The sequence below is a fragment of the Euprymna scolopes genome, chromosome 24 (assembly GCF_053919585.1).
Source record: "Euprymna scolopes isolate OS-2025 chromosome 24, ASM5391958v1, whole genome shotgun sequence".
NCBI lineage: Eukaryota > Metazoa > Mollusca > Cephalopoda > Sepiida > Sepiolidae > Euprymna > Euprymna scolopes.
The window spans coordinates 49,899,488-49,926,841 of NC_136505.1; the positions used below are offsets into that span (position 1 = coordinate 49,899,488).

The following is a 27,354-nucleotide window of genomic DNA, read 5'->3' on the forward strand; positions in this document are numbered from 1 at the left end:
CTCACATTAAAAATCGGCCTTGTGCCTAATTTGCTCGGTGGGGGAGCAAATAAATGCCATCTGTTCCGGCAGATACTGCAAGCTTAGACTAGCTATGACTAGCAAAGACCAGATGTGGGGGCAACCCCACATGCCTGACCTTTAACCAGCTCCCATTTCCCACCTCTCGGGAGCTGGTCCCCTTTTTCCCTTCCCCCTCTATTCACTCCTCGCATTAAAAATTGGCCTTGTGCCTAATTTGCTCGGTGGGGGAGCAAATAAATACCATCTGTTCCGGCAGATACTGCAAGCAAAGACCAGATGTGGGGGCAACCCCACATACCTGACCTTTAACCAGCTCCCATTTCCCACATCTCGGGAGCTGGTCCCCTTTTTCCCTTTCCCCTCCCTTCACTCCTCACATTAAAAATTGGCCTTGTGCCTAATTTGCTCGGTGGGGGAGCAAATAAATACCATCTGTTCCGGCAGATACTGCAAGCAAAGACCATATGTGTGGGCAACCTCACATATAAGACCTTGGTCAATGTAGGGGCAACCCTTCATACCAATTGTCACTATCCAACTCCCCTACTCCCCGGGGAGTTGGTCCCCATTTCCCCTTCACTCCTCACATTAAAAATCGGCCTTGTGCCTAATTTGCTCGGTGGGGGAGCAAATAAATACCATCTGTTCCGACAGATATTGCAAGCTATAACTAGCTATGACTAGCAAAGACCAGATGTGGGGGCAGCCCCACATGCCTGACCATTTACCAGCTCCCATTTCCCACCTCTCAGGAGCTGGTCCCCTTTTTCCCTTCCCCCTCCCTTCACTCCTCACATTAAAAATCGGCCTTGTGCCTAATTTGCTCGGTGGGGGAGCAAATAAATACCATCTGTTCCGACAGATACTGCAAGCAAAGACCATATGTGGGGGCGACCCCACATATAAGACCTTGGTCAATGTAGGGGCAACCCTTCATACCAATTGTCACTATCCAGCTCCCCTACTCCCCGGGGAGTTGGTCCCCATTTCCCCTTCACTCCTCACATTAAAAATTGGCCTTGTGCCTAATTTGCTCGGTGGGGGAGCAAATAAATACCATCTGTTCTTCAGATGCTGCACTTCATTTTCTTGTTCTCTTTCGGTGGAAGAGAAATCCTTCACGACTGAGACAATTTTTATTTTTGTACCTTTTCTCCACGTTAAAAAACAACCTTGGTGTCTAACTCTGTCCCGTGGGGAGGCATAGTAAATAGGTACACCTATCATATATACATACAGTCGTACCCTTGGATACGGTGGTCCCGAGATACGGTGTTTTCAGGTTACGATGTGGAAATACGATGTTTTTCCTGTCCCGGATTACGGTATTTGTCCCGCTTACGGTGTTATTTATGTTATTTGATTATATACATGTGTATTCTATATTGTACTGAATTTTGTAACTAATTTTTAATATATACCATATAAAAATTTGTGTATGCCCCGCCATACGGCGATTTCACCAACCGCTTAGCGTATTAATGCCGTATCCCGGGGTTCCATTGCATTTTGTCTCCATCAAACTCATCAGTGTTGCTAGGTAAGCCTATACCTCTGATCGGTGCCCGAAAGCTGGACTAAAGTCACCTTTGTCTACCATTCAACATCTCTCAAATTAATTGGAAAAAATGACTAAAGTGCCGGGACGTAGGTCTTGCAAGAGCTAATATTATTTTTTTAAATTCTATACACTAGCGTCTACTAGGATACCTGGTTTCGTTAACCTAGTCATCCTGGTACTAAGAAAATACCACCAGTTTGAAAGCTAACTTTTGAGTTTAGACCTTTTTCTTTCACTGTGACCAAGGCCTCTTTTGAGTAAGAACACAAAGGAATGTTTTCTTAATCCCAGGATGACCAGATTTATTTAAATAAAATTTCATAATTTATGATTCGTGGATGTGTTTCATGTTCACTAATCATCAGCTTGTATAACTGTATCCCCGGTTGAACAATTTAAACATTTGATGAAATGAGAGAACACAATGGAGTTTCATTCTATATTAATAAACAACTTTATTTGCCATTTTCGTTAGTAGCGTTTGTAGATGAGAGAAACGGGTGAGTAGGTTGAAGTGTGCTTGTGTAGAGATAGAATTAATATATTGCCGGCTTGTTGAGGAGAGACAGTTCAGTCCACACGTGTTTATAGCTAGTAGTCGTCGGGGCAAAGGAAGCCGATTACAGAAGAAAGGGCAAAGTCTTCAGTGTGTTTGCATGTTGTGAGTGAGTGCGAGTTGTATCGACGAGTAGTTCTGTAGAACATCATAGCTAGCTTGCTGTACACACGTTCTGCCTGGGGCTTCGGCCCTAGGCAGGATCAGGATAAAAAAGGGTTGAGTTTCAGATTTCGCTTTTTATATACTCTGTCATGTGATAGAGAGCTGGCTTGTGATTGGACAAGCCAGAGAGAAAATGGATTTCAAATTTCAAGTCGTGAGAATTACTTCTGCCTGTTTGTAGCGAGTGTCGGTTGCTACAAATTCCATTCCAACGTTCTTAACCATTCACTGTGATAGTCATATTACTTATGAGAGAAATAAACCCTATATTTTATGACATGTAAGTCACAAGAAGTGTTCAAACTGCTATGTTTATGAGAGGCTTATATCCAACACCACATTTAACAAAGAGGAATAACCTGTTTTATTTATATCTTGCGAGGTGTTTAAAGTTGGATCTAAATTGTCTTCAAGTTTAAATATCAAATTTTGATCCTATTTTCAATAGTAAAGTGCTTGTCTATGTAAAAGCATTGGATCAGTTATCCTTAAACACGTAACAGCGTGGTCCACACACACTTAAGACCTTTAATAACCACCTCCATTTCACACCAGGAGAGATCGGTTATCATTGGCATTCATTTATATGGCCCGACAATAAGAAAAACCTCTCTAGAATCCACCGAGGAAGGTCAGATTCGCCCGAAATATAATTTCTATTTAATTTATTTATTATTGTTTTGCATAATGTTATTTCTACTATATGGCTACTGTTTATATAAAGATAATATTCAACTGGTAAAAATGGGGAAAAATTAAATATATTTGACATCACGCTCTATAATGACCACGAGGGGAAAACAAATGGACACATATCCAAGGTAATAGCGGAAACACCAGAGAAAGACCTCCTGTCTGTAGTGAGATGGGGAACATAAATGGATGGTAATATTCAATGCTGCCAAAGCTAAGCTCATTTCTTTTAATTACAAGAAACCTTTCTAACTATTAATAGCTATGACTAATGATACATTACCTGAAAGTACTTCGTTCAAACTCCTCAGTTTAACGTTCACAGGATCGGGGGCATTGCCGGAGATGCTGCGAGGATAGGGAGCTCTCTCTGTCGTACTAGAAAGTTACTTACGCCTGAAGGTATCTTGTGTCTCTACAGGGCCACTATTCGCCTATGTATGGAGTATTGTCACATTTGGCCTGGTGCATCTGCTAATAGTCGCTCACTCCTGGACAGGGTTAAAGAGTCGCTAGTTATTTTCGGTTACAGGTCCCGAACTGTCAGCTAGACTTCTACCTCTGTCCTATCGATGAATGTTGCATCCCTCTGCATGTTTTACGAGTAGGCCTTGTTTGGGGTTAAATTGAAAAAAAAATCTAAGGGGAATAAAAATACCGGTATAAAGAGTGGCAGCCTATAAAATAATTATTTTTATTCATGTTTCTGCATAAGTTTTAAATAATGTGTAAACTAATAAAAATTAAAATATAAAACAATTTCATTGCATCTGGGACAACACCGGATAGATACAGCTTGTACATCCAGAGATATTTCTTTCGCCTGTTTGTGGTCTCGATAAGGGTTACAGCAAAACGTTCTAATATAATCTGTTGTCCGATAAAATAATTAGTTTTTTTCCTCTTTTTCTTTAATTATTTTTCTTTTGCTTTTCCTTTTCTTTTTTCCCTTTTCCTTTTTTCTTTTCTCCTTTTTTTTCTTTCCCCCTTTTTCTATTTCCTTTTCCGTTTGCTCTTTCCTTTTCATTTTTCTTTTTTCCTTTTCCTTTCCTTTTCCCTTTTCCTCTTTCTCTGCCCTTTTCCTCTTTCTCTGCCCTTTTCCTCTTTCTCTGCCCTTTTCATTTTCCTCTTTCTCTTTCCTCTTTCTCTTTTCTCTTTCCTCTTTCTCTTTTCTCTTTCCTCTTTCTCTTTCTCTTTCCTCTTTCTCTTTCCTCTTTCTCTTTCTCTTTCCCTTTCCTCTTTCTCTTTCCTCTTACTTTTCTCTTTCTTTTTTCTCTTTCCTTTTTCTCTTTCCTTTTCCTCTCCCTCTTTCCTTTTCCGTTTCGTCTTTCCTTTTCTGTTTTCTCCTTTTCCCTTTTCCCTTTCCTTTGCTTTTACCGTTTTCTTTCCTTTTTTTTTCCAGAGAAATATTTCACTTTTTTTCTAATCTTAATTTTTCTCTCTTTCCCCACTCTTTTTTCCCCTTCCTAAAAACTGGTAGTAAAAATAATTTGCAGACAATTGAGTCATATGGAAGTCGAGGATTGTGACTTCTTTTTCTCCAGATTAATTACTTGTTCAGACTGTAATCAACTGTCGACGTCTGTTCTCGTCTATCGCAGTTGAATCGTTCGCTCTTTGTCTCTGGTATTTTTTTAAAAATTATTTTCTTTGTTTCTCGTACATCGGAATTCCATTTGTCAGTTTTTATTTATTTTTTGTCATTTATAATTTGACCGACTTATAAAAAATATCTTTATGACTACAATTGTGGTTGAGGGCAAGAAAGCTTGCCTCAGCTCGCGTGGCCTATTTCTAAAAGGGTACTTATTCAGTTTAGCACTTATAGCAGCAATTAAACAAAGTACAGAAAAGTTTGTATAATGTACGTATCAGCCACGGGAGATTAAATATTCGACCAATTAGCGAAGACCTAATCAATTCGGCTACCATTAACCGTGTGAAATAACGTTGAATTTAAACATTTTAATTTTAAATGTTCATTTACATCAGTCAGACAGTGACCTAATCGTTATACGATGATATATATATATATACGTTTTATTTTTTATTACCGTATCTTTCTGTTAAGTTACATTATTGTTTCAGCTACCCGGCCGTTTTTTTTTTTGCCGTCCGTAGCTTCCTCAGACTTTTACAGAACCCAACGCATATTTGCTCTACAACAGTATTGAGCACTTTCTTCAGTTTTTATTAATTACCATTTCTACTATGTATATATATATATATATATATATAAAATGTCTGCGTGTCTAGCGTGTACTTTATAATGTTCATCCTTTTGTTGTATAAGATGTAATGTATAGACATTTAAATAGTAGTTATCAGGAAACATTCATTGTATCTTGCGAACACAGTTCTTTACAAGAACGAATGACATTCTTCTGTGGAGTTACACCAAACTAAAAGGGAAACGTACCTTCTCCATCGGTTGGTTTTCACTGACAGGTCTGTAAAAGCTGCAATGAAGATTTCTTCATTCCGAAAGGAACGATAGTCAACACTGGTTGTGTTTTTTACATATACAATTTATTTCCAGACGTTCTCCGTCTCGGAGTTTTACGCATTTTCTTATTTCTACATGCCCACCACCCACCACTAGTGCTTCCGTGGACTCCAAGATACTAAAATCTCTTCCGCTCTAATTCCCATTCGCTTTAACTCTGGGGATATCTTCTCTCCATGACTTACTACGTGTATAGATCAAACTCTGTCTTTGTTTGGTTCTCTAACGTCACCAACCAGGTCATCCATTGTTCTTATACAAATTGTTATTGTTTATCTATATATTAATACGATAGCGTTTGTTCTTTTGTGTGTCACGTTTACATTTTTCTCCTTCCGAGTGATTGTCATTTCATTGTTATAACCTTCAATTTCTTGTAAGAAATAATTTTACCAAGAATTCTTTATAAGTTTTTGTTTCAATTATAGTTAATGGCCCTCAAGTCATCTATTTTATTTATTTATATTTTTTTATAATTTTACTAAGAATTTTTCATAAGTTTTGGTTTCGGTTTCAATTCAATCTGATGCACCCAAGTTATATCAATATATTTTTTATTTTTGAAATCACACCTTTATAAGAATCGAATTGACTATACCAATATATATACAAGCGTATTTAAGCGTATTTTACCACCGGGCGTCCCTGCTAGCTTAGATAAATACCTTTTTGAAATTTTAACAACAAAAAAAAAGCTATAATAATATCAGGGCGTCTTCATTTAGGCTGACCATCCACAGAATGCCAACATCAACATATGAAAGAGTCCGCTGTGGAATTTCCACAGGTCCCGCTAGTGAAAATTAAAATTCCAAACTCTTATAAAATTCTTACTGTAAACATTTTGGTTTTGCTAAGTTATTTATCTAGCTTAAGCATTTAACCCGTGAATGTTCTATTGCGACTTTTAAAATCTGCTGTTAAACATATAATTTCGATAAAAAATTCAACAATTGCAGCGCCACTGTCGGCAAGCTATTTAAAAGGACTGTTAGATGTGTAAGTCTATATGCTGCCTGAATGTTTTTCCTAGACTATTTTCCTGACAGCCTGTTCCACTTAACAGAAATACGATTGCTGAATTCCGCTTTGCGCTTGCGTGAAAAACTCTTTGAAAATTTATTTTAATTCTGGTTAACGTTTTACTCTAGAATCACTTTTCTTCACACCCTCCCCTACCCACAACATATTTCTTCGTTTATCTATAGAACTGCGACCGAATCACGATGTCCCATCTTCGAACATTGAATATCCAGGATGTGGTTGTCACAGGTTAATTCCTTTTCCGTTCGTATTGTTCAGTTCTCGACCTTAGATCTATTGTTAAGCATGCCGAGGGGAGGAAAATATAAATATGTGCCCCCTCCCCCGATGTATATACATGTTTCCCTATCTTTGTAGAGAAAGTAGACATAGATCCGAATATAGTTGTAGCTCTTTGCCATTCCGTGTCCATCTCTATCTCCCTCCATCTAGTGGATGATATGTTTTTGACGCATCACTAAATCAACGCAAAAATTCGTCGAGTGTCAAAGATGGGAATAGACTGACAAAATGGGTAAAGCTTGTTTTACTGCAAGGACATTTTGAAATACTTAAGGGAATGTGGCACAAAGATTACGAAAGTTTTTTTTTATTTTTATTTTTTACATGGTAGTCACCACTTATCAAGGCCCTCGGGGATAAGGGTTATTGCGTGTACAGTAATCAATGGGATAGTATTGTAGTAATCGTTAGTATTGGAGATTTGATAGTGTCTTACTTAAGAGGGCGGTTTATCACGAATTTGTTTGTTGGACTTGAAGACGTCCAAGTTGTAGTCAGGTGGGAAACAGCCAAGCAGAAGAGTTCCACAGGCGAGCACTTCTAAGGAAGAAACTTTGTTCATGGAATCTACGTCTTGATTTTGGCACAGATTAAGAGTGGGAAAAATTATTGACAGTGATTTCAGCTAGACGGGTGTTGATCGTGAAAGATTGGCGAGTGGGGACCAGAGATTGGAGCTCAGACGAGCACTTGCCATGGAAGTAACGATAGAACAAAGACAGGCTCGCAACGTTTCTTCTGTGGGAAAGAGGCATCAGGGAAGAAAAGAGCATCACCCACTAAGCCACACGAAGTCTATTTTGTACTTTGTCAAGGCAGGATAGGCTGTTTTTAGCAGCTACTGTCCATATGTGGCAGCAGTACTCCATCTTTGGACGTACTTGGCTTTTATATAGATAGAGAATTGCATCAGCAGTGAGATATCTTCTGGGGCGGTAGAAGGATCCCACCATTTTTCCAGCGACCTTGGCAACAGACTTGATGCACGTGTTCCATTTCAGATCAGGTGTAAAGGTCAAACCCAGAAGCTTGTCAAAACATGGAGCCTCCCCAAGACGAGAGCCATCCATGTTTCATTACCAAAGAGTAATTGCAATAGAAGAACAAGTAACACAGGAAAAAATACACACACACACACACACACACACACACACACACACGTCCAGGATTCAGTTTTATTCAGTTTAAAAACAATATAAAACACGAACAAATAATACAGTAATAGTAAAAACAACTTGTGGATTTCTTCACACCGACGCACTTCGAGAATATGACCTCATCACTTTCGTGACACAAAAAGATACGACCCCGACGCGTGTGATATTAACGAAATTCTCTTTTAGCGTTACTTTATTACTACTATCTGTTTAGTTGGAGTAATGTTTCATGACCGCCCAGTTCACTGTTTGATTATATGGATCGTACAGTAAGTAGGCGAACGTATGTATCATTGTACACCCTTTGTCTGTTAAAAAGTTAATGTAGGAAAACCGTTTTAAGGACGCCAGGTCTCTTTGATGTTTATGACGAATGTGATGATGAACAAATAAATAAATTAAAACATAAACAATACATGTCCGACAGAAACAATACGTGTAATGGGCAGACCATGGTCGCGATTTTCTGTTGAAAAGTTCATATATATTTTGTTTAATAGTGTCGTTACAATTTAAAAGAACCAACACGCTGTAGAATGCGTTGCAAGGAAACAGAAGGGGGGGGGGTGAGAGCTCTATGCACTTTTCCAAATTTTCTTTATATCTGGTATTTTCAACAACGCTTTTTTTTTTTTTTTTTTTTTTTTTTTTTACAATATTTAAACCGTTCATTTCTCCTTCCGGCAGCGTGTGACTTCTCACCTGGCTGTGACGTCATTAACACCACTCTTTCGAACACGTCTCCAATCCTCTACGTCTCTAACAATTACTTCTATTAACACCGGCCACGCCTCGAACACTGCTTCTTCGAACATGCATGTATTTTTTATCTCGGCTGTGACGTCACATCGCACACTGACTCGATCATTTGCATATAACTGTTGGTATCCTAACGTCAGCGGCTCTGTTACTCGTATACTTACATTTTATAAACAACGAGGAGCCGTATGTCCAACATAAGTCAAGCTTTGATCCTTTGCTGTATAATTAAATATTAACACATGTGAAACAAAATGTTTCGACTTGTTATTTTTACATGAACTTGTTATTTTTTTTTTTGTTTGAAACTAGTTTTATTGGTTGGAAAATACTTTGAGTTAACACGTTCCTGATAAAACTAACTTGCTTTTTTCAGTGATAAGACTAAGTACCAAACGAAGAGGAAAAAGAAGGTAGCAATCCAAGCCATTTGTTAACACTCGTTCGAATCCTCTATGTAAAAAATCCGATGCCAACCTGCCATGGAAGAAGTAAAGAAGACAAAGGAGTAAACCGAACGAGCACAAAGAAAAGGGGTAGATATTTATGCTCGATAGTCTTGCGTGTTAATTACTAATCTACCAATCATTTACTAGCTATGACTCAAAATGATTAAAAAATTACAGATAAAACCTTTTTAATATCAGATGATTTACAGAAAACAACGTATGTCGGCAGGAGAGTTCACCAACTTGGGCATGTATTAGTTAAGTTGCCCATTAAACAAAACTCAGACTAAGTAATTTCTTTACCATATACACTAATAATACGAAACTGTTCGACTGAAGGTCAAGATCTTAACAGCTGGTGTGACTTGTAAAATAGAATGTTTGGCCTCAAACCAAAGCTGGCAAATGAACAACTGGCTGTAAAAATATTCAATTAACCTTTTGCTTGATTTCGGATAACCTCTTTTTATATTGTCGCCTGGCTTGATGGGATGCGGGTCAAGATTGAGTGTTGATACGCGCGAAAACGACAACGTGTACAGAATATGTTAGTTGCACCTTTTTGACGAAGAAATTCTATAAATACAGGACATAAAAACAATCGGTGTTAGATGCGTCCAACCCCCTGTCGATCTGTCACGTTTAAATTTGAAATATACTAGTCATCGTGTACATTATAAGAATACCTGTTTTGGAAAAGTATTTTATTTAAAAAGTATGCATCGGTAGACAAATTGAACGGCGCTGAAGAGTCGCCCTACCACTATGTACGGCTTCTACCCAAAATCCGGCATCTCAAGATGAATGAAACCCTCGTTTATTGTACCTATTTACTATGCCTCCCCACGGGACAGTTAGACACCAGGGTCGTTTTTTAACGTGGAGAAAAGGTACAAAAATAAAAATTGTCTCAATCGTGAAGGATTTCTCCTCCACCGAAAGAGAACACGAAATGGAAGTACAGCATCTGAAGAACAGATGGTATTTATTTGCTCCCCCACCGAGCAAATTAGGCACAAGGCCAATTTTTAATGTGAGGAGTGAAGGGAGGGGGAAGGGAAAAAGGGGGGGGGACCAGCTCCCGAGAGGTGGGAAATGGGAGCTGGTCAATGGTCAGGCATGTGGGGTTGCCCCCACATCTGGTCTTTGCTAGTCATAGCTAGTCATAGCTTGCAGTATCTGCCGGAACAGATGGTGTTTATTTGCTCCCCCACCGAGCAAATTAGGCACAAGGCCGATTTTTAATGTGAGGAGTGAAGGAAGGGGGAAGGGAGAAAGGGGACCAGCTCCCGAGAGGTGGGAAATGGGAGCTGGTTAATGGTCAGGCATGTGGGGTTGCCCCCACATCTGGTCTTTGCTAGTCATAGCTTGCAGTATCTGCCGGAACAGATACTACACTTTGATCTTGGCCAAAAGGCCAAGAAATGCATAGTTTTATTTTAACTAGTTGGAGGGGGTATAAAATATGCTTAAATATATTTTAATTCATACAGAATTCGTATTTATTACTAACTAGCCTGGGTGCCCGGATGTGTGGAGGTGTGTGTTGGGCAAATGAAAAGTGATAGTAAGCAGGTAGGCTCGAAGGCGGAAAATAAAGTGCAATAAAATCTAACGTCTTAGCCGATGTCTCCATGACGCGACCGGAAGTCAAAAGCGTTAAAATTAATGGTCAATCCAACGGTGACGATGACTTGCTAAAATGTTGGCGAAAAAATCGACCCCTCCTTGTACAAAACGGCCGAGTTTAGGGTGGAGAAATTAATGTTCTTGGCCAATTCTTCGATATTTGTCGTCCGAGATGTCGAGCTTCAAAATGATACCGATCTTGTCGGGCTCCGTTGCCTCTGTCAGAAGTTTTTGCGAGACATATGAACATAAATACATACATACATACATACATACATTTAAACAGACAGGTGAAATTTATATTATAGAATGCACCTAATATATATTAGTGATTTCAAAAGTAAAAAAAAAAATCACTTGGGTTCCATAAGCTAGAATCGAAACCAAAACATTTAGCGCTGCAGCCGCGTCTCCTACCGACGTAGCTATCAAGAAATAGGTAAGAAAGATTTATTATTAATCAACTTGAAGAAATGCAGTTAATTTGAGCATGCACGGAAAGTAATAAAATGTCGATCTGAAATAAACAGGTTGCATTTCAACTTGCTGATATGTCTTTAGGCTTTATTCATTCATCCAATACATAGATTTTTACTCATTATAAACATGCTTTTTGTATGAGTACTGCTTCCTGTTAATTTCAGTGATATGTAACCAGTAATTTAAGAGTTTATCGGTTAAATATTTACAGACATATATAAACGTACATGTGTTGCTGTACTGATATGGATTAAAATATTTATAGCAGCCCTTGTAGAACCTGTAATCGGACACTTTTATTTATTTATTTATTTATTTATTTATTTTTTTTTTTTAAATTATGGTACAATTATATTCCTTTTTGGTCAAGATCAAAGTGTGATTAGTTTTTCCCCACTCCACGAACAATCTTTCTCTTGATTCAAAAACTTTTTATTTTCTAATGAAATTGAATTTTATTTTTTCACACATACGCGCGCGCGCACACACACACACACACACACACACACAATTAAAAAAAAAAATGCATACACAAACACACAGACAACTGTTTATAAATTGTAAATGTTTTTGACTCTTAAACGCTGGGGATTTATTAGTTAGATTAAGATCCATAGAGTGAATGAGGTATTTTGGTAAATGTTGCCAGTCAAGAGTAAGACTCCAAAGTCTACATTTATTACTTTTAATCACTTTAGTCACAAAGACCCTGAACCCTTCCCCTCCCCAATCTCTTATAGGGCCTTGTGCCTAATTTTGTTGTGTAAAAATCTTTTGTTTTTTACTTAATTGTATTCTCAAAATTTTTAAAAGCAATAAAATATATAAACAAGATCAAAGTGTAGTATCTGTTCTTCAGATACTGCAATCTATGACTAGCTATGACTAGCAAAGACCAGATGTGGGGGCAACCCCACATGCCTGACCATTAACCAGCTCCCATTTCCCACCTCTCGGGAGCTGGTCCCCTTTTTCCCTTCCCCCTCCCTTCACTCATCACATTAAAAATCGGCCTTGTGCCTAATTTGCTCGGTGGGGGAGCAAATAAATACCATCTGTTCTTCAGATGTTGCACTTCCATTTCTTGTTCTCTTTCGGTGGAGGATCAGTCCTCCATGACTGAGAATTTTTTTTTTATTTTTGTACCTTTTCTCCACGTTAATAAATTTAAATTTATGTCTAAACTGCTAAATAGACATACACAGAAAATTTTGGACAAATATGGTAAAATAGTCCTTAAAATGGAGTGTTTTTTATTAGCCCTAAAAGAGCCCCTAGGGCGCACCTAAGAGTTATCGCAAAGTATAGACAAACAAAATTATCTTCTTTATATAAATAAAATGAACTCATTTTTTCCAGTCTGATTTTGACCTTAATAGGATTAAAAATCAAGATATTTCATGCAAATATAATATGCACAAACGGCAGAACAATATCTGAGGTGTGTTATAGGCTCATTATTTCTCAAATTCCTCGATAATCTTAGATTTCTATACTTTTTCTGCTGAGAAGTCACGGCCAAAATCGGTTAAGATCAATGGAAGTGGTAAAATATTTTCTCTCTCATAAATTCCTCCTCCCCCTGCCACCACTTAACACCGTTTGGGGATCGTTCACAAGGAACAGTTGAGAAGAGAACACCGGTTTGGCTTCGTAGTTCTTTCATGTGAAGTTATTTAAAATCACTAAACTAAGCTGCAGTGCTCTGTGGCATAGTGGTTAGCGTGCTGGATAATTCGCATTATATTTTCACGTTCGCGTCGACCTACCATAGTCGTTTTTTTTTTTCCTAAACAACTGGAATGGACTTTTCTTGGTGGCCGAACTGTTAACGTTGCAGATGTTTTTTTTGTTTTTTTTTTCACACTTTATTTTCCTACTTTTACTCATGACTCCGGGTTTGATCTTTCCTACTTACCTACCATAACATTTTTTAAAACTACCCCCCACGTCCCGGAAACAAACACTCGGGCAACGCCGGGTACCCCCGCTAGTATAGAAATAAGTTAGTTACAACTTTTCAGAAAGTTTTATAAAAATCCAAGGCATCAATTTTTTTTATTTTATTTTTTTTTTTTAATAAGCACAAAAGTGTCAATTTTATCCATTTGAACATGAAAAGCACCTCTGTGGGAGCAACAGGAGTTTTCCTGGAAAATCTGTTCTGTTGCTTTTTTTTTTTACTCATATCCTATTTAATGTTTGTGCAAAATTTCAAAAATTTCCAAGGCATCGTTATTGAAAAAAAATGCGAACAGACAAGGATGACTTTACAGGTTCACCCTTCTTTTGTCGGGGGACCAACAAATGATATCTAGTTGGCGAATGAAAAAGATAAAAATATTAATGTTATGAATAGATCATAGGTTAAGAAGTGCTAACTCAATAGCGGAAATTTTAAAATGAAAACGATAAAACATGAATTAAAGAACATGTATTTATATCAAAAATTTGTAAAATATTCTTTGAAATACCAAAATTTGTTGAAGTTTTAGTTATTGAATAAGTACATAAAATCATCGTGCTCTGATGAACGCGTTGCACATGTGTCCCTTCCGCATACATATCCCCGACAAACCCGCTTAGCAACAAAATCCCATCCCTTCACTGTTGATGCCCCTAAATGCCAGAAAGATTTCTAAACAAATAGTTTCTTCCCTCGAACATCTAGACTTTGGAATACCCTTCCTGCTACCTTCTTACCTGGCTGTACTGACATGCGGGAGTTTACATGTAATGTAAACAAACATCTTGTTAATCTCTCCTAGGCATGGTCCCAAATAGTAGCCCCTTACGTCCAAGTTGCGATATGCCTTGTTAGGGATGACCGTGAGTTAAAAAAAAAAAAAAAGTCAGAAAGTTAGTTTCAAAGTTTTATGTTCCATTCCTCAGGAGTACTTTCGATTAATACGTTTAATCGTCGTCAGGCGTGTTATTAGTCTTTCTCCGTATCTGCCGAGTTTGTCGGACTGAGCGGCAATGTTTGGCTTTTTAAATGTACGTATGGATGACGAGACTGCGTATGCAAGACAGAATCACATGCTGGGTAGCTCTGTTCAGTGGAGACATAACAGTAGGTTTAAAGAAATTTCAGTATGTATAATCCATAGGTTTTATCTCCCATTCTTCAAGAGTACTGTCGATTGGTTCATTGAAATGTTTTTCAGGTTGTATATTAGTCTGATTTATTGATGTCTGCAGGGTTGGTTGAATTGCATGGAAAAGTATGGGTGTTAAAATGTACATATGTAGATGAGATGCTGTGATTACGTCCTGCATACGCCGTCTCATAAGGAGCTCGACTGATATCCAATCCCTGATCCCCACCTGTAAATCGGAACAAGCACTGGTTTAGCTACATCGACAATTTCCTTTACTCTCTATCCGAGCCTAAACTAAACGTAAATTGTTGGTGCAGTATATTCGGAGTCGTCTCCCCTGAATTTACAAAGTGAATAGTATCAGTAAGTAAAGAATTGCCTTTTAGAAAGGTTTTATTAACTGTAAAATACACGTACGCTCTTGAAAGGATCGAGCGGGAAGATGAAACAGAGGACGCTTTTATTATGAATGTCAATCCCAAGGGGGATAACTCTTAACAACAAATTAAATCATAACATTTTCCCCGTCCTAAAGTATTCAAGTAAGGGGTAATTAATTATAGACAAATTTTTTTTTTTTTTTTTTTTTTTTTTTTTTTTTTTACAATCACATAAGAATCATTTTATTTACAAATAACATATGAACCCAAACTGCAGTTTTTTCAGTATTTAGTCACAAAATCCTTATATTTACTAGGGAATTGTCGAACTCGGGACGACCTCCGCACAGATTGGCAGGAATGCTGATTTTCAGTATTATTTTTTAGTGAAATCTGATTTTCTTCAAGATCAGACGATTGATTTTTGTCTTCCTCATGACCAATGTTTTCATTAGTAGAAGGTTCAAATAAAGTCTCTGAAGTAGTAGGATTATTATTAGAGTTTTCTTCATTTGATGAGTTTGGAGCTAAGTCTCGAACGTTGACAGTGGTTTCAGTACCAGAAGGTAGTTGAACATAAGCGTAGTGGGGGTTGACATCTATTAGGGTGGCAGGCGTTACAGGAGGGTCATGTTTACTTGTTTTAGTGTGGTTTCTAATATATATTGGGCCTGGTTTAACCCAAGAAGGAATTGAAATTCCGGAAGCAGATTTACGACTATATTTAAATAGTCTATCATGGGGAGTCATATTAGTGGCAGTACAAAGTAATGATCTAATTGAATGAAGTGCGTCAGGTAGTATGTCTTCCCAATAAGGTAGTTTCATTTGATTAGAATGTAATGTTGTTTGAATGGCCTTCCATAAGGTACCGTTGAGTTTTTCAATCTGTCCATTACCTTCAGGATGATACCTACTTGTTTTAGAAGTAGCAATTCCTTTTTTGTGTAAAAAATCCTTTATTTCTCTTGCTAAGAAATCAGAAGCACGGTCAGTATGTATCATGTCAGGCAAACCAAAAATTGAAAAGAGTTTGTTTAGACAGTGAATAATGGTTTTGCTTGTCATATCTCTGCAAGGAAAAGCGAAAGGAAAACGGGAATACTCATCAATTAGAGTAAGTAGATATTTGTTGCCATGTATAGAAGTAGGTAGAGGGCCTTTAAAATCAAGATTTAATCGTTGAAAAGGTAATATGGCTTGAATGAGAGTCCCTCCATTGGTATTGGCGAATTTGGGTTTCAGTAATTGACAGGATGAGCAAGAGTCAGTAATATTCTTAATTTGATCCAAAGTAAAAGGGAGGTTCCTCTTTCTTATAAAATGGCTTAGTCTTGAAACACCAGGATGACATAATTGTTTATGTAAATCACGAAGATCTTGTAGATTGTAAGTAAGAGCAGAGATGCGAGAGAATGTGTCAGCAGCAATATTTTCAGGTCCAGGTCGATAAACTATAGTGAAATTGTATTGGGATAATTCTATACGCCAACGACATATTTTGTCATTCTTAATTTTTGATTTTCTTTTATTGTCGAATATGAAGCTGATGCTCTTCTGATCTGTGATGACTTTAAAGTGCCTGCCGAGTAGAAAATGTCGCCACTTACGGAGAGCTTCTACAATAGCGGCTGCCTCTTTTTCTACTGCATGGTGCTTAATTTCGTTAGTATTGAGAGTTCTTGAAAAAAATGCAATAGGACGACCTTCTTGATTTAGTGTTGCAGCAATGCAATAGTTACTAGCGTCCGTTTCTACTTCAAATTCTTTATTTGGATCTACCGTTATTAAAGTGGCGTCTTTTAGATCATTTTTCAATGTTTGAAAAGATTTTAATACAGATGGAGGTAGTGGAAATTCTTTGTTTTGATTTAGTAATAAAATTTTATCAGAAAATTTTTTAATGAATTTGCAGTAATAGGAAAACATTCCAACTATTCTTTTTTGAGATTTAAGATTCAGCGGAGGTGGCATTTCGAGTAATGGTTTTAGTCTTTGATAATCGGGAGCTATTTGATTATTTTCTATGGTGTAGCCGAGTAGAGTAATAGAACTAGAAGAAATTATGCTTTTATTTTCATTCAAAGTGATGTTATATTGTTTAGCAATTTTGTAGAATTTTTGAAGATTGTAATCGTGTTCTTCTTGATTTTTTCCGCATATAGTTACGTTATCAACATACACAAAGGTATCGGTTAGATTTTCTTTTTCTATAATATAGTCTATGCTCCTCTGGAAAGCACTTACTCCATTGGTGACGCCAAAAGGAAGACGAGTAAATTGAAAAAGTTTGCCACTTACTTCAAACGCAGTGAATTTACGATCAGCATGATTTATAGGTATTTGGTGATAAGCAGATTTTAGGTCGAGAGTAGAGAAGATGTTATATTGAGCGATGTCGTCTACCATCTTATTGATATTAGGCATTGGGTAAGCGTCTAGTTCCGTGAATCTATTAATGGTATCGCTGTAGTCGACTACCATTCTTTTCTTATGATTCTCATTCGAAGTTACAAGAACTTGCGCTCGCCACGGAGATATCGAAGATTCAATTATGCCTTCTTTCAACATTCTAGCAGTCTCTTCTTTTATGAATTTGTTGGCGGCAAAAGTGTAACGTCGGGATTTTGTCGCAATAGGAGTAGTATGAGGAGAAAGATTAGAAAAGAGAGGAGGGGGTGGAACGTTTATGGTAGGAAAAAAATTATTCGTGTTTATAGCTCCAATTATAAGTTTGTCTCTAGGACCGTCGAATTTAAGTGTTAATTTTTTTATATCTTTTAAAATATCTTTTCCGATTATTAAATCAATGAAAAGGTTTTCAATGATTTCAATTGTTATTCCAGAATGGGTTTTATCTTTCAGTATTAAATCCACGACAGCTTCGCCAGTTATTTTAGCATGTTGATCGGAAGCAGCCAGAGCTATAGTTTTGTTTTTAGGTATTGTGAAGAGTTTAAGTTTTTTAGCAGTATTTTCATTAATGAATGTTTTTACACTGCCGGAGTCCACCATAGCGTTCACGAAGTGCCCGTTAATTTGGCATTGAGTGAATGTGACATCTTTGGAGTTAGTTCCTAGTCAGGATAGAGAAGGTGAGGGGTAGTCAGAGTCGTCATAAAGAACAGCAGTATGAGTGTTAGAAATAGAAGATTTACACACTTTAGCCCAATGACCATTTTTTTTGCATTTTTTACATTCGGCGTTTCGTGCAGGACATAAATATCGAGGATGACGTGATTTTCCACAGAAAAAACAAACCCCTTTTGGATGCATATTTTCTTTAGTCACAGTTATACGATTGTAGCCCGAAGGATTATTTGTAGCTGCTACAGTAAAGTTATTTGCGTAGCTTATCGAATTCTTTTCTGCTTGTTCAAGAGATCTGGCCGTGGCATATGTGTCTTGTAAAGTCAGGATGGGTTTTTCTAACAGTCGTTGTCGGATGGACGAAGAAGAAATTCCACCGATGAAAGCTTCCCGAATGTATTGATTTTTGTTTTCTTCAGCAGAAACCGCTTCGAAGTTACATGTTTTGGCAAGCATTTCCAATTGTAGTATGAAGGCATCTATATTTTGTGTTGTTTGTTGCTTCGTCGTCATCAATCGATATCTATTATAAACAATATTTTCAGGTTTTAAATAAGCGGCGTCCAATGTTCTTAATGCACTATCGTAGTCGGTTTTATCGCTTATTAAATCGAAAACAGAGGCTGAAATACAATTGATCAAGGCAAAGAAATTATCTGAAGTGTTTTCGATTAATCCGTTATTATGTGAGCGGATATAATTCTGGAGGGTTAATTTCCAATGCCTATAGGATTTTTCGGAATTAGGGCATGTAGGTTCCACCTCGAATCTGTCGGGACGTAAGATTCGATCCATTATTTTTTATTTATTTTTTTTATTTTTTTTTTTTTACAGTTAATAAAATTGAAGTGAATAGTATCAGTAAGTAAAGAATTGCCTTTTAGAAAGGTTTTATTAACTGTAAAATAAACGTACGCTTTTGAAAGGATCGAGCGGGAAGATGAAACAGAGGGCGCTTTTATTATGAATGTCAATCCCAAGGGGGATAACTCTTAACAACAAATTAAATCATAACAGACAAGTAAGAGATCTCTAAAATTATGAAGTACAAAAAGACTCGTACATTCTTGGTGCTCGAGTTAAATCGAGATTATCCTCTTTCTGGCGTTGGGCTCCATGCGAAACGTAGAAGCGATCCACATTTTGACAATATTTTCATGGAGCTGTCGCGTTTACACTCAGACGCCCTGTTTACTATTTGCAGCTCCTAAACATAAATATTTAACCTTTGATCTTTATTCATCTCCACTTGGACATTTCCTTTATTTGATTTCTTTGAATTATCTTGTTACATCTGTTCGTGCCGTACCTGTCTTGCCTGTCTATTTGTTTTATTTCTATATTGTCCTTTTCTTTTTTTTTTTTCATAAAGGAATGAAGCTGCCGGTAAAGCTGACTCACGATCCTTACGAAGCTAGGATGACGTCCTCGGTGAGTAAGCCCACACGCCGAAAGGAGTTATTATTTGTCATCCTCCTCTTGATTTTGGTCAGCATCTTCTACCAGTGCTATGCAAATATGTCTTTCTGGGACGTCGACAGCAAATTGCTTGCCAACTTACGAAGTTCAGGCTGTCCGGTTCCGTCGAGAATAGAACCGGTCCGAGATATCCTGATATTCCCGGCCTTGAGGAACTTCCGAGTTAAGGAAAATGTTAGTCCGGATTTCGGGAGATTTCCTCTGGAAGCCAAAGATCTTGTTAAAATCCACAACTTTACCGATCGTCTCTTATTTCCTTTTATGCCATCTATGACGCGACAAGAAAAACTGGTCTCTTTGTTTGTCTTCCAAAAGTTCATCAACATCTGTTCACACTACAATATCACTTTCTTCATCCAAGGAGGGAGTCTGTTAGGTAAGATATATCTTCCATTACTTCAAACATACTCTAACCAGAATTGTAAGTGATAATTAGGGCCATGACAACAGAATATTCTTTTCATTGTTTTGACTCCCGAGTGTGTATCCGTTGATATCTTATACGCTTTTATATATAGTGATGTGGTTCTCTGTTGATTAACTGTGTCGGATATATACGCGAGTTAAAACAACGAAAAAGACTATGCAGTTGTCATAGCCCTAGTGATAATACAAAGTGTTAGGAAGTGATAAAGGTGATAAAGAGAACAAAAGCATAGACAGTAAGCTTAGTAGAAGGACAATGGGTGTGCACTAATACACACAACGGTTATCGAAATAGGATAATTAATCAAGATATGAAGGTGACTTGGAAAAATGACTGAGCATAGAGGTCAACATATTTAGTTTACGGACAGTTTAGGAGTGTGAGTTTTGCGACAATTGACGACAGTTTAGTATTTATGGACAGCCTTGGGTTGACGGCAGATTGTGGCTCTGATACAATTGTGGGAAAACGACCCTCTAAACGCTAATATCCACATCTTAGTGGTCTGTAGAGGCCTCTTCGTCGTCGGTTGACGTTAGCTCGGCGACAGTTTTGGGTTGACTGCAGATTGTGGCTCTGAGCCACGATCTAGCATCAACCCGATTCACAATCTGCAGTCAACCCAAGACGTGTGCCTGGTCGTAAGGGGCTGCTATTTTTGGCCGTGCATAGGAAAGATTAAATGTAACGTAAATGAACATCTTGTTCAATTTATGCATATCAGTATAGCCAGGGAAGCAGGTTGCAGGACCAAAGTGTATTTTAGTTAGTGTTTTACGACAACAGCAACTTCAAATGAATTATTAAAAATTTTGATTCAATCTTCAAATATTGAGCCGTTTTAAAAAGAGATAGAGGTGATAACGTACGCACGAACATAAAATTGCCTTAGATTACAACGACTAATTTTAATGAGTTTAATATTTTAGATAGGACATCAAAAAAATGTATTTATTTGGTGCAATCGCACTTGTGCGTGCGTGTTTGAAGAACGTGGGATGTTCTTTATGACTTCAAATTAGAGATGTTCATTTCAATTGTTAAGCATTTGTGCATGACGAAAAGTAGAACTGGTAAAAGTTAAATAAAAATGCTCATCAAATAAAACAAAACAGAATAAAAGAATAGTTAATCTGAATTCGTTTTCTAACGCGATATGCAAATTAGTTGACCATTTTAACCATCGAATATATGTAGTTGTTTATGTTCCAGCATAACATTTTTCTGTTATAGCTATCTGAGGAATTGTTCTGCAAGTCTGTGGCAGTATATTCTCCCAAGTTTTGCCTTCTCTGAGGTTAGTTTGTTAATACCGGAGAATGCTAACTCACTTATTTATTTATTTTTTTTTAAAATAAAATGAAATACGTATTAGATACGTTTGAAGCCGAAAACAACGCATTATTACAAAATAAACAGATATTTTTTTTTGTTTAAAATTTATATTGGAATTTATAAATATATTTCGAAGCTACACTTAATTTTCGGTATGTCTTCTTTTTTTGCCATGTTGTTGGAGTATAGAATCAGCAAGTAGAAATCTGTTTTTTTTGTTTTTTTTTTAAATTTTTTAGGTCAGTTATTTTATTTATTCTAGTGCGTTGTCTTGTAAAAGCACATTTGACTTTGTGTCTGACCTAACAAGGAGGTAAGATAAATAATACGAAAAAACAAAAAAAAAAATCTTTTTCATTTCGTTAAACGATGCATCAATCAATAATAAAATTCTGGATCTTGGGTGCTCTTACCCGTGCGCAAATAAATAAATAAATAAAAAAAAACAAAAAACAAAAAACACCGTTATAGTTTTGTGCCGTCATTCATTAAAACAGGTAGAGGTGATTGGGTGCATTAGATGTCATCTATCAAATTTGATGTGTCTTGAAGTCATTTTTATGACATTTTACCAAGATGACTAGAATAAAAAGAACTATTATTCGAAGTGATCTATAGAAAAGCATTAAAGACCTCTTCATTCGCCTGCAAAGTCGGTGCTTTATGTTATGGGTATTATTTATTAATTGCATGTGAACCAGATGATTATTTTTGGTGGTATGGAACAATATATGGTATAATCACGTTGACACACCGGTCTCCGTTAGTTCACAGAAGTTAAGCGCCATTCAACCTGGTCAGTACTAAATGGGTGACCATTTTAAACTATCAGGTGCTGCATGGGCTCTCTGATTATCTCGGCATTTTCCAGTCGTCTAGGACTTCGCCTTGCCAATGAAATCGGGTACTACCGACTTGAGTGAGGTTTAGGATTACGCAACCTTTGCTTTACGATTGCACGGACAGGCACTGTTACAAAGGGTATCTGTTCTTTCCCGAGATAGAACAGAGGCCATAAGCATAAGTATTGGTTTAATTTTCCTCCTTATTTTTTGTTAAGGAAAAAGAACGTATGTCACTCGGCTTCGGGGGAGAGGGGACACTGAATAAAAGGAAAATACTAACACATTACACACATTTATGAACACATTGACAAATGTAACCAAAACAAATAACACAACATAACCGAACATACAATAAAATCGTTTACTAATTCTCATACCATACGGAGTAGATAATTGCCCTAAGTAACTCACCGGTGTTCTCGGTAACCGGTATTGTTTTCCCTTATTTCTCTACGCTGGCATTCGTTAGCTCTATCTTTCTAGTCGGTTCTTTCTAAAAAGACATCGTGTACTTGGAGGAAGACAACGTGAAGATTGGCAACATCCCCGAATGAAAGTTTCTGTAGAACAAACTGGGTTCAAGTTAGGCAAGTCCAGAGTGTCAGTTCATGTTATTAGCCACTGCCACCTCGCCAAAGTCTTTGCATAAATAATAAAGTTGTCATATATTGATCGTGTGCCAGACACGACATAAAAGGCGGTTAATATAAGATGTTTTAAATGAAAAGCCAACATCACAGTCGCTTCGTTTGGATTTAGTTTTATCTACGCAATGCTACATTCACTTACTGATAGGTGTATAATAGTATATACACCCGTGTCGTCGTCATTAACAGTTTATTTCATTTTTGAAGATACAGAATCACTCGGACACCGATGTTATGTAAAAAAAGGTTTACTTTAGGAGACGGTCAGATAAAACATAAGAGAGATGGGTTACTTGTACGCGTCAGATTATTGGATAGTGCATCTTCCTACATATAATTACATGGTGTGTGTCCTCCCATTGGACACAGCAACCTTCCCGGCACGTCTTTCCTCCTTAAAATGTCGCTAGCCAAGAGACAGAAAAAAAATCTTTATCCGAAAATCACGTGGTTTTCTGACTTCCGTTCTGGGTCATCTCTGACCCTTAAATGCCACAAACATTTTCAATTCAGACAGGGCTCTTATGTCACACCAAGGAATTATGAAATCAGATGATGAATTAGTTTTTTTTGGAGGTTGAATATTCAATCTTTGGTACGGGCGGCATTTAGAATCCATGTTTCTGACAGATACTGTTTTGTTGTTTAATCATTAGAATACATTTCTCATTAGTCCTTGGTGGAATTCGCACAAGTTTCTGTCCAAGATACATTTTGCATTCCAGCAACGAATGTTAAATCTGACTCTGTTGCATATAGATTATGATTTACTTTATTATGACTATCATGTATTATACAAGGTTAAGTTGGTTGGATCTCCAAAGTTAGACCTAAATAGCATTGCATCTTAAAAATTGGTATTCAGTATTAGCTAGCAGGGTTATCTAGCATTGCCTGGGACAAACGTGTAACGTAACTTCCATTTATCTTTCTTTCCCAGTCCCCACCCTCACTTCTTTGCTCAGCCTATTCCTGTCTCTGGAGACGCACACACAACTAAAGTCGGCGAAAGCGAAATAACTCTCAAAAAGAAAATCCTTTACTTCCGTTTGGTTAGTGATTTCGGAACACACTTCATGATGATATTAAAAGATGCGTACGTCTTCATAGCAAAAATATATTAAGTAATATATATGGACATTTGCCCCCCTCTTCAAATAATGAATTTTTATTTTAGATGAAATACCAACTTTGTGGATGTTTTTGTTTTTCAAGTTCTAGCTGGACATATAAACTGCCATCGTCCTCATATGTCCGGTTCGACATTGCGGGAGATTCGCCGTTTCTTACAAATGTTACATTCAAAATAACTCTCAAAAAGAAAATCCTTTACTTCCGTTTGGTTAGTGATTTCGGAACATTCTTCATGATGATATTAAAAGATGTGTACGTCTTTATAGCAATTTTTTTTCTCCGTTTTTTTTTTTTCCTCCGGTATTTTGCTTTTTGTTTTTGTGTGTTTTTTTTTGCGTTGGTACATGCTTTTTCACATACGGCATAATCGCGTTGACACTCCGGTTCTTGTCAGATCACCGAGGTTAAGCAAAGTTGAGCATGGTTAGTACCAGATGGGTGACCATTTGGGAATTCTAGGCGCTGTATGTGCTCTCCGCTTATCTCGACATTTGTTTCCAGTCGTCTTGTACCTGAACTTGCCACTGGTATTTATCAATGTCGACTAAAGAGAGGTGTGGTTGGAGATTGCGCACCTCCTGTCACAATAATTTAACTCGCACGCACCTCTTCGTGGGTATCCATAGTCTATCAAAGACTGAAGGAGTCCCATACATGCTTATTTATATTTGTACTATTTCTTACATTGAAAGAAATTGCATTAAAAAAACCAAAAAAAAAACCGTATATATTGAGTTTTCCACAAGTCTGCTTGACAGTCGAGTGGGAAGTGCGAAGTCAGAAGCAATGTAAGTACTTAATGATAATTCATTCTTGATAATACATGTACATTTTTATACTACTATTTGAAATGGGAACTCTCTGCTGATAACTTCTCTTTGTAAGAATGGAGCTATTCTTAACCAGTTAATTGTTTATCAGATATTTATCTGCCTAAAACTGTGGGATGTTGTAACACGAGGGTCAGAGCGTGGGACTTGAAGAGCTAGCATCATAGAGGAAGATTAATCTGCCCTGCAAAAAATGCCTGTCGGACACCAAATAATTTCTCTTTAAAATCTATATGCTAATATATAACAGGACTACTTACTGTATAATTAATCTAAAGAAAGGATAAAGTTCATTAACTTAGTCGTTAGAACCCTTTTAACAATCCTTATGAAATTGTTAAAAGTCTGTTTGCTCGAATTATATATAGACCTATAGATAAGTCTTGCAATAAAAACGAACTTATTGCCAAAAGTGCAATGTAACTCTTTGTGTTAACAGTCTTGCTTCTCGAATGTAGAAATTATCTTGAAGTTATAACTTCTTGAGTTCTAAAATATATTGAAATGTGTCCAGTGTCCGATTTATAGGAGTCAAATATCTACACGTTTAATGTGTTTCTACGGTAATCGGAGGAAAATTAACAACTTTATATTTAGAGATTTTATAAACAATCGGAATCGGTCATTGTATTGGAATCTGGAAAAATATTGGAATCGTCACATCACTTGTAGGAAGTTGGGTAGTGAGATATCTGTTCACATTACACTCAAACTTCTGCATGTCAGTACAGTCAGGGAAGCAGAGGTCTGGGAGGGAATTCCAAAGTCTAGCAGTTCGAGGGAAGAAGCTATTTGAGTAGAATGCTTTACAGCATATAGGGATAATATAATGTAGATATAATGTAATATAATGTAGATATAATGCAGATATAATGTAGATATAATGTAATATAATGTAGATATAATGTAATATAATGTAGATATAATGTAATATAATGTAGATATAATGTAAATATAATGTAGATATAATGTAAATATAATGTAGATATAATGTAAATATAATGTAGATATAATGTAATATAATGTAGATATAGGGATATCTACATTATAGGCGGAGAATTTTGTAGCTTATCTTGTTTGTTGGGGGCATTTACACCGAGGGGTACTAGTGCTTTGAGTTCGTCTGAGCACTTACCCTTAAAGTATTTGTAAAACGGGCACAGTGATGCCACATTTCAGTGATGTGACAGAGGTTGCTGTTTGACCGACAATGCAGGACCTATAAGGTTGCCGACTCTTAACCTTATCCAAGAGCGAGAGACTAGTGGTAAATGCACAATACCAGATGTGGTGCGAGAGAAACCCCTAGCTGTTTGGGGATTTATTACAATTTAAATACAAACGTTAACTATAATATGTAAGAATAAATACAAAATTCGTATTTTCTCTTTTCAGGCTCTTACCGACACCATGGGTTTGTCCCTTGGGATGATGACATCGATGTGTACGTAGATGTGAAGGACAAAGCGAAACTTTTCTGCAGTTTAAAAATGGCCACGCCGACGTTTGATGTAATCAAGTATCCGCGTTTTCAATGGAAATTCTATTATACGAATACACCAACATTAAGAGCCTACAAATATCGCTGGCCGTTCGTAGACATCTTCTTCTACACTGTCAACGGCGATGATATATACGATGTTACCCGCGGTGGAAAAACTCGAGCCTTCAAATCCCACAATGTTTTCCCTCTTGGGACTTCGATGTTTGAAGGTGCCGCACTGCCGGCCCCATGTAACGTAAAGATGAGCTTGAATGCTGCGCTTTATAAAAGCGAAAAGATGTGCCACACGGGCAGTTATAATCATAAGCAAGAAAGGATTAAAAATAATATGATCGTAAGAAGATTACCATGTGAAAAGCTATACGCGATTTATCCGTTTGTGTTCAGAAGAAAAATGAACGTTTCTGAAGATAAAGTCGAAGAAGTATTAAAGATTGGTCATAAAGTTTTAAACACTGTAATAGTTACAAATAATTGTGCAGCGACTAACAAAATATCCTGAGTATAGGTAATCGTTGACATTTTTTCGTTTTGTTTCGTTTTTTTTTTTTTTTTTGTAATTTCATTTTTTCGTTTTTTATCTTTTTTTTCGTTTTTTTCCTTTGTTTCTTTTATTTGTTTCTTTTCGTTTCCTTTTTTTTTTCTTTCTTTATTTGATTTCTTTATTATTACTATTTTTTTTTAGTTTTTGTTCCGTCTTTTTTCGTTTTTTTTTTTTTTTCATTTTTCTTTCTCCGGTATTTTTCTTTTTTTTTGTTTCCGTTTTATTTATTTATTTCTCATTGTTTTTTATAAGTATCTTTTCTAATACTGTCGGAGATCTGGCTTATGAAACAAGAATGAACTCTAATTTAAAATCGTTAATTTATGATGTATTTTTAATTTCCACTTTTTTGTTGTTGGAATTTGTTCGTTTTTACTCATTTTATCGCTTTTGTTCGTTTTTTTTTTTTTTTTAATTATTTGGGGCTAAATTTTAAATACTGTCAGAAGGCAGACATACAGTGGAATAAAGCACCATGTCTACATCCAATTAAGAGTATTTCTTTTTTTTATATATATAAAAGTCTGTTATAAATACATTCTTCATTTTATTTAATGTTTTCGATTGAGGATTTTGTGAGGATTTTTGTATAGACAGAAAACTGACACGAATCTATATTCTGAACCCTAATGTAGAAAACTGTTTTGCTTTTTAGTCTACTTTCTGCCATCACTTTCTCACAGCGGAGACATAACGAGTCTCTCTGCTGTATCGTTATTTTCATAGCAGGTGC

The 27,354-nt window shown here is 36.8% G+C and overlaps 1 protein-coding gene across 6 annotated transcripts in view; it reads left to right on the plus strand.

The window, feature by feature from the left end:
- LOC145246700 (uncharacterized) overlaps positions 1-27,110 on the plus strand; it is a 64,368-nt gene extending 37,258 nt beyond the window's left edge. For all 6 annotated transcript variants that reach the window (XM_080108425.1, XM_080108430.1, XM_080108428.1 and 3 more), the window contains 2 exons: positions 19,249-19,731; positions 25,969-27,110. In XM_080108425.1, the coding sequence (XP_079964551.1) occupies positions 19,249-19,731; positions 25,969-26,579 (1,094 nt within the window). In that variant the 3' untranslated portion in view covers positions 26,580-27,110. The remainder of the gene's footprint in view (positions 1-19,248; positions 19,732-25,968) is intronic.
- The last annotated feature ends 244 nt before the right edge of the window (positions 27,111-27,354 follow it).